Here is a 13,270-nt window from a genome sequence, read left to right on the forward strand (position 1 = left end):
TCTTCTCTTTTCTCACGCCTCTTCACCTCCCTCTGTAACTTTTCGAATTTTGGTATAAGGGTTTGAGAAACAAATGAATTCGGTGTTCATGGTCAAATTCGACCATAAAAATTCCAAATCTCGAATTTTCATGGTCGAATTTGATCATATAACGCCAAAGAAAAAAAATTAGGAAAGGTTTTTTTTTTTTTCTAAAAATTTTATTTGTTTGTATTTATTTTCGATTTTTGTTGTTTTATTTTGTTTTTGTTCAAAATTTATTTGAGTTTTTAATTTGTTCGAATTTCGTTTATTTTGGGTTTGATTTTGAGTTTTCGTTAGTTTTGTTCGATATTTAGGATGGGTTAAGGTGTTGTCGTTGATTTTGTTTTCGAATTTCCTTCTTAATATTCTTTGAGGGTTTTCATTGATCTTGTATTCCTTGGTTTTTGAATTTATTTTCGATTTTTGGTGTTTTATTTCGATTTTTGTTCGAATTTCTATTTGAATTTTGGTTCGAAGTTTTATTCGAATTTTGTAGATTTTGTTCGTATTGGTTCGATTTTTGTTCGAACTTTGTGTGATTTTTGTTTGTTGTGGGTTTTATTTTTGTGGGTTTAGTTTTTTTTATTAGTTTTTGTGGGTTTGATTTTGTTCGATTTTTGTTAGTTTTTGTGGGTATGACCGTTTGATTATGTTCGAATTTTTTTGTTGATTTTAATTTAATTTTTGTTCAATTTACGGTTTGATTTGTGTAATTTTTGTTCGAAAATTTGTGGGTATTTTTTGTTTATTTAATTTTGTGGGTTTAATTTTTTGATAAATTTATATGTTTTTTCGGGTTAACGATGGGTGGTGGTGGGTAAAGCTGGGCGAGGGCAGTGGTGGGTAGAGGGCGGTGACTGGTGGTGTTTTAGGGTGGGCAGTGGTAGTGGGTAAAGGTGGTTTTGGTGGGAATTGGTGGTGGGGTAGGTTGTGAAGTACAGGAAGTTTGGAAGTGGCTGCGTTTTTTTTTTCTTTTTTTTTTTAACTTTTAGTGACCGCTTATGACGATCGCTAATTTTAGATTTATGACTGCACCTTTAACCAGTCGCAACTAGTAATATTTGCGACCGTTTTCCAATCGGTCGTTGAAATTAATAAAAACGGTCGTAAAAAATCTGTGACTGTCAATCGTAATAATGTTTTTTTTGCGACCATGTAAATAACGACCACCGCGTTACGATTGTTGACGGTCACAATTATTTTTAGCGACCATTTTTTCTGTTTGTAAGAGGTGGTCACAAAAACCTTAAGTTTTAGTAGTGAAAAGATGCATATATCTTGTTGGTATGAGCAGTATATTAAACTCCTTTAAAGCAATAATTAATTAAGGGTTACAAAAATAGACAAGAGAGTCAACATAGTTTGTTGCCCAATTTCCTTCCTGGTAGATATATATTGCCTAAGACCACTCTCAATGGTGAGCAAAAAAAATGCTCACCCACTCTCTCTCTACCCACTTTCTCTCTCAACAAATCAATTTTGCTCATGGGCAAATTTTTTTCATATTTCCTCTCCCAATGGTGAGCAAAAAAAATGCTCACCTACCACTATCTCTCTCTTACTTTTTCAATACCCCACCATAACTTTCTCTCTCCTACACAACACTTCTTTATTTATTTATTTCATTTATATTTTAACATTACTCCAAATAAATAAAAACTAGTTTAATTATGTGTAACTTATTTTTTTTATTTTTTTCTTTTTTATCGTTAAAATTTATCGTAAAATTATTTATGTTATTATAAATAATTGTAAAAAAAAGCTCATAATTTTTTATTTATTTTAAAAGCGGTACAATATTAGAGAACAATTAATTTGCAACGTCATGCGCAATTAAACTTAGGAAATAAAAAAAACACAACAACTACATCGTCTAATTTCTCCCTAATTACGGGGCCCGTATCGTTGCCAAATATGTTCGACTAAATCACGTTTCAGAGATAGATGAATTTCTCTGTCACGGAGGGAAGCTTTTCGCTGTAGAAATGCGTTGAAGTCAAAGTTGGTAGGTCGACCTACGTTGAATTCAAACGGTGGCGTTGTAGATGTTGATGCTGGTGTTGATTCTTGTTGATCTTCTTCGTAGAAGGCTCTTAGAACTTCGGCTCGAGTGTAGTTGTGGCGCTCATCTTCAACAATCATGTTGTGCATAATGATACATGCTTTCATTATGTCTCGCAGTATGTCCTCATCGTACGCCAGTGACGGTTTTCGTATTATTGCAAATCGAGCTTGCAAAACACCGAATGCTCTTTCAACGTCTTTTCGAGCAGCAGCCTGGTGGTCAGCGAACAATTTATCTTTTTGAAGTTGAGGGGTTGTGATACCCTGAACAAAAGTTGCCCACTTCGGATAAATACCGTCGGCTAAGTAATATGCCATGTTGTATTCATGGCCGTTAACGGTAAAATTTACCGGAGGAGCTCGACCATGCAGAACCTCATCGAACACTGGGAACGGTATAAGACATTTAGGTCATTACAAGATCCAGGAATCCCAAAGAAGGAATGCCATATCCATAAATCCTGATCTGCAACGGCTTCCAGTATTAGCGTTGCTTTCTTGTTCCTACCGGCGTACTGCGCTTTCCATGTCGTTGGACAGTTCTTCCATTCCCAATGCATGCAATCAATGCTGCCTATCATGCCTGGAAATCCACGCAGTTCATTTTGATGCATAATTCTGGCCAATTCAGCAGTTGTAGGGTTTCGCATGTACTCGGTTCCGAACTGATTAATGACCCCGGTACAAAAACGTTGAAGAGCAACTCGAGCAGTTGACTCACTGATCCGAACGTATTCATCCACGGCGTCCGCAGCCATGCCGTAGCCTAACATTCTTATCGCTGCTGTACATTTTTGCAGAGGTGATAAACCTAACCTTCCAGCTGCATCCCTACGCTGCTGGAAGTACACATCACCTTCAACGACCTTGTTCATTATACGTACAAACAAAGGTCGTTGCATACGAAATCTTCTTCTAAATTGGGTGGTGTTGTACACGGGATTATCGGAAAAGTAATCATTAAACAACCTGGCATGTCCAATTTCCCTATCTCTTCTATTCGTACCCCCTCTAGGTTTTTTTGAAGAGTGTTGGGATTGTGTTTGGGGCATGAGGACAGATGGGGGTTGGTATGTGAAGAGTTCATCAACAAGTTGGTCATATTCTTCAGTATTTGAAGAAGACGAGCTTGAACTTGAGCTTGATGATGGTCTAGAATACATCTCGTATTACTATTGTTATTTGATGAAGGGGTGTGGTTGTGGATATGTGCCATGTCTACTATATATAGCAAAAATATCAAATGAATATGTGGTTACAAATCTGATTGACCACACTAAGTACAGGAATTAAATTTTCAACCACGGAATAGGTATACTATGCTAGTTGACAGTGACAAGTCTTGAGTGCAATAATGTCGGTATCAATGACACAAAGGTAAAGCATTCTGATAAAGTGAAATCAGAAAAATGTGACTACACAATGACAAAGATTTATTGTAATTATGTCGGTATCAATGACACAAAGGTAAAGCATTCTGATAAAGTGAAATCAGAAAAATGTGACTACACAATGACGAAGATTTATTGTAATTATGTCGGTATGGAAACTTAAATCAACTTGTTAAACAACTTGTCATTCAATATTGGAAAATCAGAATACAAGTGTACATCTTACATTGAGATTAACCACACAACTAATACAACTTAAAAATAAAAGACTAAATTGCGCTTAATAAATAAAAGACTAAAACCAAACATGCTTAAAGGCCTTGTAATTTACCCAGTAAAAAATTCTTGTACGACTCTTCTTCGGGAGTGAGTGGCGTAGGCGAATTCTTCAGAGCTTGCACCATATCAAACCAGGTTTTCATCTTATGAATGTCAAGTTCCTCCCTTTTCCTCTGTTCCTTGTCTTTTTCAATTTTGATCCTCTCTTCCTTCAGAATGGCCTCCCTCTCGCGAATTGTAGCGAATTCCTTCATTCGTTCGCTAAGCTCAGACGAACTACTTTCTGTTGAACTGCTTTCCCCTTACGCTTCGCCTTTGCCTTCTTGACACCCTCAGGTCGTTGTAAACCGCCAGATGAAAAACCATCCGTAGGGGTTTCATCCTCTACATCATCTCTGGACCTCTTCCCACTTCCAGCACTACCTTCTTCCTCGGCATCACAAGCGGCTTTTCTTTCCTTCAAGGACATTGACCATCTCACCTTCGGTCTCCACTTTGGATCCTTGTTAAGCATTTCAATTGCGTGAGGAAAAGTGAAATTGCGACCTTGGGCGACATGAAAAAGCTTCGCCGCACTTTTCATACGATCAGCTTCATTGTAACCACTCCCTCCCTCCGGAAGTCTACCTGCCTCATCATAGCAAGATATCCATTGCAGTGTGTCCGCTGCCAACCTTCTCCAGTGCGACGTGAGACACTTAATAGGCCTTGGCGGAATTATATGCGGCTTCTGCGTATGCAAAGTTTGGTATGCTGCGTGTACATTGCGCCATAGGGTAGTTGCTTTTTGGCTTGTACTTTTAATAGCATCCTCGCTAATCTGCAAGTACAACCCAATCAGAGCTTCATCTTCCGCCACAGACCAAATACGGGTAGCTCGTACAGGAACCTGGTTGGGTTCCAACAAGCGCACTGGTGGAGGAGGATACTGCGGCGTCTCTGGTACGCTTTCCTCTTCGCTCTCATCGAATAGTGTGTTACTACCAAGATCAGTTTCAGGTGTACGATCTTCATTAGCAGGGTTTTGTTGGGGAACCTCAGTGGGTGTCTGATGCAGTGGAGGTGGTTGCGTCGACATATTGCCCATTCTTTGCAAGAACAACTGAAACTCGGGATTAGTTAGGAAATCATCACTAAAACCCGAAAGTTGTTGACGGAAATTTGGGTTGTTTGGATCCATTAAAATATTCTGCACCAAAAAACAAAAGATCAATATCGTTACAAACATTTACTCAAAAAACAAATTAAAATGATAACAAATCCAAAAAAATATCAACAACTTTCTTCAATTGCATAATGCAATAACATTACATGCCATACAAAATAACATATATACTAATTTTAACACATAACTACAGGTACATGTTAAAGAAAATAATTAACCAATACTTGCAACACTTTAAGAACATGTACATAATGCAATATAATTTCGTGGCCTATAATTTTTTTTTTCAATAAAATCACATATATACTAATTTTATTAAGTTAATACATTTATATATAGCAACAAAAATTTACCATTAATTAATTGCAACAACAAATTCAGAAATTTATGGACAAAATATAAACAACTTTCTTAATAATTACATATTGCAAATATAATTACATGGCCTAAAATATTTTTTTTTTTTTTAAAAAAATCACATATAATATACTACTTATATTTAACTGATTTTAAAAATTAAATAATTTTTTTTTTACCTCAATATGGATGAATTGCAATAGCAATATTCTTCTACAAAATTAAAATACTTTTAAGAAAATTAAAATTTGGAGGATTTTAAGGTGTTTTTGAAATTGTATCAAAATATATCAAAATGCATGTCTATTTATAGAGAATTTAATTTTATGACCGTTGGTAATTTTTTTTTTTTTTTTTACAAAATATATTTTTCTGAAAATGGGAAATACATAAATAACCGCTGTAAAACGGCTAGTATTTTCTGATTGGTTGTCTTGCTGCCAGCTGCCACGTGTCGCGTCCTCATTCGCCAGCGAACTGCACGCGTCAGCTTCCCTTTTTTTTTTTTTTTCTGATACTCAAAACGACGCGTTTTGAGGCGCGCCTTTGAGGCAGCTTCATCAAAACGCGTCGTTTTGATGTTAGAGTCAGCTTTTTTTTTTTTATTTTTCTGACGCGTGTGGGGCCCACTTGCAACACTGTTCATGGCAAAAAATGCTCAACTTTTGAGCTTTTTAATAAATGCTCATGAGCATTTTTACCTGTTTTTCATTTTACTCACCATTGTGAGTTGTGAGCATTTTTTTTCCTCACAAAAAATGTTCATGAGCTAAAAAAACTCTCACCATTGAGAGTGCTCTAAAAGATTAAAAAGAATCCAAAATAGCCTTGACACCTACCATAAGAATTTGAAGTTTTCACGGACACCTAAAATGACCCTGCAAAATATTAATAACTGTGAGATTATCGCCTTCAATAGAAATATCAAAAATATTAAAATCCCTAGCAATAAGAAAGCCATTGTGAAGAGCTTATGCTAGGAAGGATAATTATGCGTACGAATGGCAACAAGCTAAGGTTACCCACGTGGTCCCGAATGAACACACCTGCAATAGCAGAACTTTGATTAGCAGAGCCATCAAAATTAACTTTACAAAAAACCGAAAGGGGGAGGAGGCCATGAGATAATAGGTGGGGGTGTAGGAGGAGGTGACGGTGGTGTTGTCCTAGTAGGAAGGTGGATGGGATTAGGAAGTGACCAGGACTCCTATATCATTCTTTAAACATAGAGCTCGAATAAAAAATACTATGAACATTAGTAGAAGACTTCTTAAAAATTACTACGTAATGATGTTTCCAAATACTCCAAAACAAGATTGCTATCTTAGGAAGGAGTCTAGGGGAAGTAATTTAAGAAATCTAAAAAAAAATATAATGAATCTGATTAATCTAAGGGATATGCGACCAAGCCACTGAAGGACAGAAGAAGAAGACCAAAGTTCCATAGACAATGGGCAAGAGGCTAGGGAAAAAGATGATCCTGATTTTTAGAACGATTAGAACAAGCGCACAAAAACTAAGGACAAAAATATTACTAGTAGATAAAGTATGACGAGTAAGGAGAATGTTACGAAGGATTTTCCAAAGAAAAGTCTATATTTTAGGGGGAATATCCAATTTCCAAATCCAGCAAAATTCACAATTCAACTTTCATTAAAATTATGATATAGTATCTATTTAACGTCGTCTAATATATATTTTAAAGTAGAGGTAATTTATTAATGTGCTATTAAAAAAAATTCAATTTTCTAGGAAAAATTGATATGTTGTAGTCGTAATATAGAAGCTTCTAAATTCAAAATGTTAAATATGGTAGCTCTACCAAAAAAAAAAAAAGATGACATCATCCTTGCAATTAGAATGAAAAATTTTTTATTGAAAGAGTGATATGTGGACAATGATGACATCAGCATAATCTATTTGAAATAATAATAGTTATCCCCGTCAAAAAAAAAAAATGTATAACTGTATATTAGTAATTAAAAGTGGTCAAAGTTAGTATCTAAATACTCCCGTTTTTGTACAATGCTTTATTAGGGTTTTTTTTAGAAGGATCATAAAATGAGAATGCATCTAACGATTCACATTCATTCTGCAACAAAATGCACATATAGACCAAAATTTATGCACATTTAATACTAAAGTTATGCATATTTAATTTGAAAAAAATTATATATACATATTCTTTTTTTAGTTTCATTTTCCCTCTGTATTGTCTCTTTTTCTCGATATTCAATGTTTAACTTTTGATTTAGTTTAGAGGCGAGAAAATAATTTTGGAGATGATGAGTAACTTGTCAGCCCAAAAATAAGTATGTCTACAGTCTACGCTTCATTGCCGAATCGCAATCTCAAACTCATAACGTTGAAAAATATGCGAATATTATTCACAACGTAAAACAATGTCTTAACCTTGAAGTCATCTATCTTATAACTTAGCAAAGATAGAGTATGAAAATCATTGACTTTAGTTTCAACATAAATAGACATACCTTGCTCATTTAGAGAATACACAATATTATGCACATTTAATTTTTAAAAAAATGTATCACTACTACAAACGATTTGCACATTTCCATTAATAATAATGCACAGATAATTTTAATAATATGCACGTTTTAACAAGAATAATGTACATTTAATTTTAAAAATATGCATATTTAATTTTCAATCTTTGCTTCAATTTAATGTATTCTCCTTATTATCCATGACACAATCACTGTAGTCTTGCTAAAAATTCTTTTGAAATGTGAGAGAAAGATGGGTGGAGAAAAAGAGAAACATGAAGGAGAGAGATGGAAAGGAATGTTTATTAAATACCATACAAATGTAATGAACATATAGGTTTTTTTTTTTTTTTTTTCTTTCTTTTTGACAAAAGCAAATGTATTTATAAAATCAGAGTTTACAATAACATACTAAATAAGAACTAAAACTTTAAGCATGACTTTTAACACTTAGCCTTTGCAATAACTTTGACATTAAAAATAAAGATAAACTTGAGTTGGCCGGACCTGTCGCAGATAAGAGACTCCTTACAAACCAATTGCAAGGAGTAAAAACATACTACACACCATAAAGAGAGCAACGGAGAGAATCGAAACTGTTTGACCATGGCTAGCTTCTCCATACCTGGCGGGATCAACTCATCACCAAGTAAGGTCATCAAACTGGTCACTTGAACTAGTGACCTTTCAATCAATAGCTTTCCTTGTTGGCAAGAAAGCTTTGACAACGTCGAGGCTCGAGAAACCCCTAAACAAAGTTTGGGCGTCTGCTTCAGATAACAAATTTCAAGAGTAATGATCACAAGAATTATTACAACCGAGGAAAATGAAACCAAACTAATACCACTCCAACAACATACACACGTCACCTTATCTAAGGCCAACTTCTGTTCAAATCTCCAACCAAACCTGTAAACTCTCTTACCACTAAAACCACACCATAATCCTTAATAAAGGATTCTTACTCCCTTTGCACACAACCATCCAAAATACTATAGCCAAAACAACTTAATAGCCCGGAAAACAACCAAAGGGGCCTAAAAATATCATAAAACTGTAGGGAATATTTCAAGCATTACCCCAAACTTGAACCCCACTGTAATCATACACTTAAGCATGGTGGCGTCTAAAGGGAAAGAAGCTAGAGCAAAAGAGTCGCCAACAAGTTTTAGGAACTTATAAACCATTCACAGGGTGAAGGTTACACCCCTTAACGATCCAAGAGATCGTTAACTCCAATAGGTCTGGAACCAAGACTGGAAGTTCGGGGATGAAGGTAAAAATCCAATCTAAAAAAGAAAGAACCTGCCCTAATAATAGGGCTCTACTTTATTCTTCTCGTATTCATGTGCGCTTTCTGACTAACATGCAATCAATAGGTTTACCCTAAACCCGTTTAATCTATGTTGGTTGAATAATAAAGTACAAATAAATCTATTATTGGCGATCACTTGAATTATAATCAAATTAGCCCTAAAAAAAATTATTAATTATCTTATTAAGCGTGATTACAATGACCAATTCCCTTTAAATATGCATAAAAGGTGTGCGTGATCAAGCAATAACAATAAATATAATCAAGAAACATAATAATAGTAATAACATATATTAAAATAATCATGTTAAAGCATAATATTAATAGCAATATCCTAGGCATGATACTAACAAGATTAATAACAAACCCTAGCATGTCACTAAACAATAAAAATCAAAGCTTTAACCCTAACATGATATTAAGAAAGAAAGTAGGAAGCATCATAGAAATCATAATTGATATAAGGAACTTATTGTTTTCACCCTAAACATGGTACTAGGAAGAAATAAAGCATCATAACATGATACTAAGTCCTAACATGATACTAGGAATCAAAATAACAGCCTAAACATGATTTCTATATCATAATATCAATTAAACAATTAAAGCACTTACTTGGATGCCTTGTACCTCTTTCTAATAACAAAATACACACGTTAGTAACTTCAAGGAAAATATAAAACAAACGATTAAATTAAATATTTGAAATAAAGATTTGGGACCAAACCCTCAGAAATATCAAACCTTTCACTTTTAGGGCGAAGGCAACTTCGAACTTGGCTAGGTGTGTCTAATGCTAATGTATGAAGAATTGTGTTTGTAAAAGGCTAGGCTATAAAGAGAGAGAGAATCAAGAAATTTTTTATGAGAGTTGGTGATTCAAAACGGAGGTTTAAGGAGGCTATTTATAACGAAAATCAGCCGGAATATAATAAAAAAGAATCAGAGTTTTGAAAAGAATAAAACACGACAATGTCACCGCACACACCTCTGTCGCCTAGCGACAGACGTGTCGCCGCAGCGCCAGGCCTGTTGCCAGGCGATAGCTTGTAGTGCGGCACTGCAGTCAGTTTTTCCACGCGTTTTCATATTTTGATAAAATTTAAGCGTACGAGGGGTAAAACTGTAATTTCTTTAAAAACACTTCTTTTATTCTAAATAAAACTCAATTACCAATTCTAATCACATTAGAATTCAGAAGAACCTTCTAGAAGATTATAGAAGACTACAATCAATACTAATTGCATTAGGAATGATAAATCATAATAGGCCCTCCTCTAGATCATTGGGCCGCATATAAAGATCAAAGCGGACCCAATTTAGTGATTTGGTCATAACTTCCTCATTATTCATCGAAATTGGGCTTATAATATATCGTTGGAAAGCTCTTTTCGAGCCCAATCCAACGTCACTATTATTAGACCTTTTCTATGGACCAAACTAAACTGGATTAGCTATTTTCATAAAATAGGTTTTCATAAAATAGGTTTTCAAAAACAGAGAGAAAGAAACGAATTTAAAACTAACTGCAACACTAGACTTTTCACACTTTCACTTCATTCGATTATGATTCGACGTGAAAGGTATTTATCACTGGGTTTGGTTTTGGGGAGACACAAATGAGTGTCTACAAAAACAAACTAAAACAAGTAAAATCTGATAATTACCAACTAAAAACATACTTAAGAAAGAGAACAAACTAGAGGAGAGCACCATCCAAACCGAAACCAAGAACACAAGAACATGAACCCACTAACACAAGGAACCTCGAAACCCTAGCCCTAACTTCATCGTTTTCGTCACAAACTTCTCTTGACGGCGGTGTTAGGCCTAGCCTTCCAGCGCAAGAACCCACGAAATCCTAACCCTAACTTTACTGTTTCCGTCACGGTCAAACTTACCGATAACCTATGACGGCGGCGTTAGGCCTAGTCCTTAGGCCTTGTTTCGCCGGCGGAGAGACCCTAGAGTGAAAAGAACATGCTATTAAAATGAACATATAGTTAAAGTGAAAAGAACATACTATTAAATTGTAATGAACATATACCTAGAGTGAAAAGAACATGCTATTAAAATGTAATAATAAACATTTACCTAGAGTAAAAAGAACATAATGTTAATAATATTCTTTATCTCTATGTTATTTGATTGTCAGTATGATATGTTTTTATTTGTGACATAACCTTTATTGTTTATTTTGAAATGTTTTTTGAATTTTGTCTTTAAATCATGGTGGTTGAATAAAAATAATGGTCATTACATATTATATTATCACATTCTTTATTAATATTACAGATATTCTTTATATATATATATATATATATATATATATATATATATATATATATATAAAGCCGGATGTTCTTTATAAAACAACTATTTGTTCTTTACAAAACAATTATATCTTCATTATAAAACAACTATATGTTCATTTAGCTTTTTTAAAAAAATAATAATAAATAAATTGAAAATCCGTATGCACAAAGCGCATGGTGCATACGCCTCAAGGGAAAACATTTCAATAGTGGAGAGAGAGAAATGGGGAAATTAAAAATTCTTACATTATTCAAATTAATTTTGAACTCTCAAGAGAAACAATGGAGAAGAGTGATGAACATGGAGGAAAAAAGGAAGTAGAACACAGGAGGAAAGAGAGGAAGGGAAAAAGTAGTTTTTATATTATTAATGAATCATGTAATTAGAGCAATTTGATTATTTAATTTGAACGTATGAAATTACTTCTCATTATAAGGTCCTTCTCATTTGACCCCAAATCTTATATATACATATAAAATTGAGATCAAGTGAGAACTTAGGTGAATAATAACTAGGAACCAATCTCTCATTTGACCCCTAGTTTTTTTCTCTTTTTTCTCACTCTCCAATACTTTTGTTCTCTTTTTCTCCTATTTTTCTTGCGCCTATCTCTTCTCTTATCCACGTGCCACCGATGACCACACTGACAACCACCATTTGATGTCGGCGACCAGCAGCAACCTCCAACCGTCGGCCACCGGCCTTAACCTTCTTCTTTCTCCTCTCCTTGCGGTTTGGTATTAAAAAAAACTTTTTTCTCTGATTTAATTTCTAAGTTTGTTTAATTAATTCATCAAAGCATAATTTTGATTAAATTTTTAATGTTGTTTTTGGATAGTTGATGTTGTTATTCTTATAATTCTCATGTTTTAATTTGATTGAAAACCCCAAATTATAAACCCTAGAATTTGCGGATAAAATTTTTATGATAAGGTTTATTTTAGGTTATTGTGGTTGTAAAATTAATGATTAGAACATGTTTTTAATGAGTTTTAAACCCTCAATTAATGCTAGAATTTAATTATATACACTACTTTTTAATTGATTATGTTAGGGTTTGATCACCCATAAAAGGAAAAAGGTTCTTGATGATTTTACTTCCTAGTTTATTAGTGATGTTTTATATTAAATAAGTGTGGTAGAATTTTATTGGAAAATTCTCAATGGTGACCCCCAACTTCTGCTACGCACATATATTGACCCTCTTGAAAATGGCTTATACGAAATGACCCTATTTAAGAATTTTATCCCACTTATAACCCTATTTCATTAAATTGTTAATAAAATATAACTATAGTTAGATTAATTTTTTTACAAAAATAACAAAACAATTGACCTTACCACCAACCCAACCACCCCTACCACCTACCATACAACCTCTCTAATTTCCCCTCCCCTAAACTGCCAGCAACATTACCCCAGCCTCGATCACCACCCACCTAGAACCCAAAACCCCACTCATGACCCTGCCTCTCAACAACCGGTGCACAGATTTCCCTCCACCACCCAGATTGAACCTAAACCAATCGAACATAACCTTGACCTTTCAGCAACTGTACCATCCCCTACTCCTCTCAATTACCCACGAAAGATCCTCCCACCACACCACCATTACTCACCCTCAACCTCAAACAACAACACAAAAAATGCGGCGTTATTGATGCTGCTCCTCCCTCCAAACAAGCAACCCCACCTCAGTCGAAACCCTAAACAAGGGGGATTTTGTTGCGGTGTGAGAGGAGAGTGCTTGGGGTCAGAGGAGAGAGGGAAGGTTGTAGGCGGTGGTCGGAGTAGTTTCTTCGGCGGGGAGAAGCCTAGGAAGCATCAATGAAAGGGACGAGGATAGGTTGGT

The 13,270-nt window shown here is 34.7% G+C and overlaps 2 protein-coding genes across 2 annotated transcripts; both read right to left on the bottom strand.

Annotated features, from left to right (window-relative positions):
* Positions 1-1,738: 1,738 nt before the first annotated feature.
* LOC110713702 lies at positions 1,739-3,564 on the bottom strand. The gene has a single exon (XM_021892155.1). The coding sequence runs from the start codon at positions 3,249-3,251 to the stop codon at positions 2,436-2,438; it is 816 nt and encodes a 271-aa protein (XP_021747847.1). The 5' UTR covers positions 3,252-3,564; the 3' UTR covers positions 1,739-2,435.
* Positions 1,909-2,406, bottom strand: LOC110713765. Its single transcript, XM_021892211.1, has one exon. It carries the CDS (start codon positions 2,404-2,406, stop codon positions 1,909-1,911), a length of 498 nt encoding a protein of 165 aa, XP_021747903.1.
* Positions 3,565-13,270: the final 9,706 nt, after the last annotated feature.

The sequence above is a fragment of the Chenopodium quinoa genome, unplaced genomic scaffold (genome assembly GCF_001683475.1).
Source record: "Chenopodium quinoa cultivar QQ74 unplaced genomic scaffold, ASM168347v1, whole genome shotgun sequence".
NCBI lineage: Eukaryota > Viridiplantae > Streptophyta > Magnoliopsida > Caryophyllales > Amaranthaceae > Chenopodium > Chenopodium quinoa.

Excerpts from the sequence above, each read along its gene's own strand:
- LOC110713765 (XM_021892211.1), bottom strand. The coding sequence starts at position 2,406 with ATGGCATATTACTTAGCCGACGGTATTTATCCGAAGTGGGCAACTTTT.
- LOC110713702 (XM_021892155.1), bottom strand. The coding sequence starts at position 3,251 with ATGTATTCTAGACCATCATCAAGCTCAAGTTCAAGCTCGTCTTCTTCA.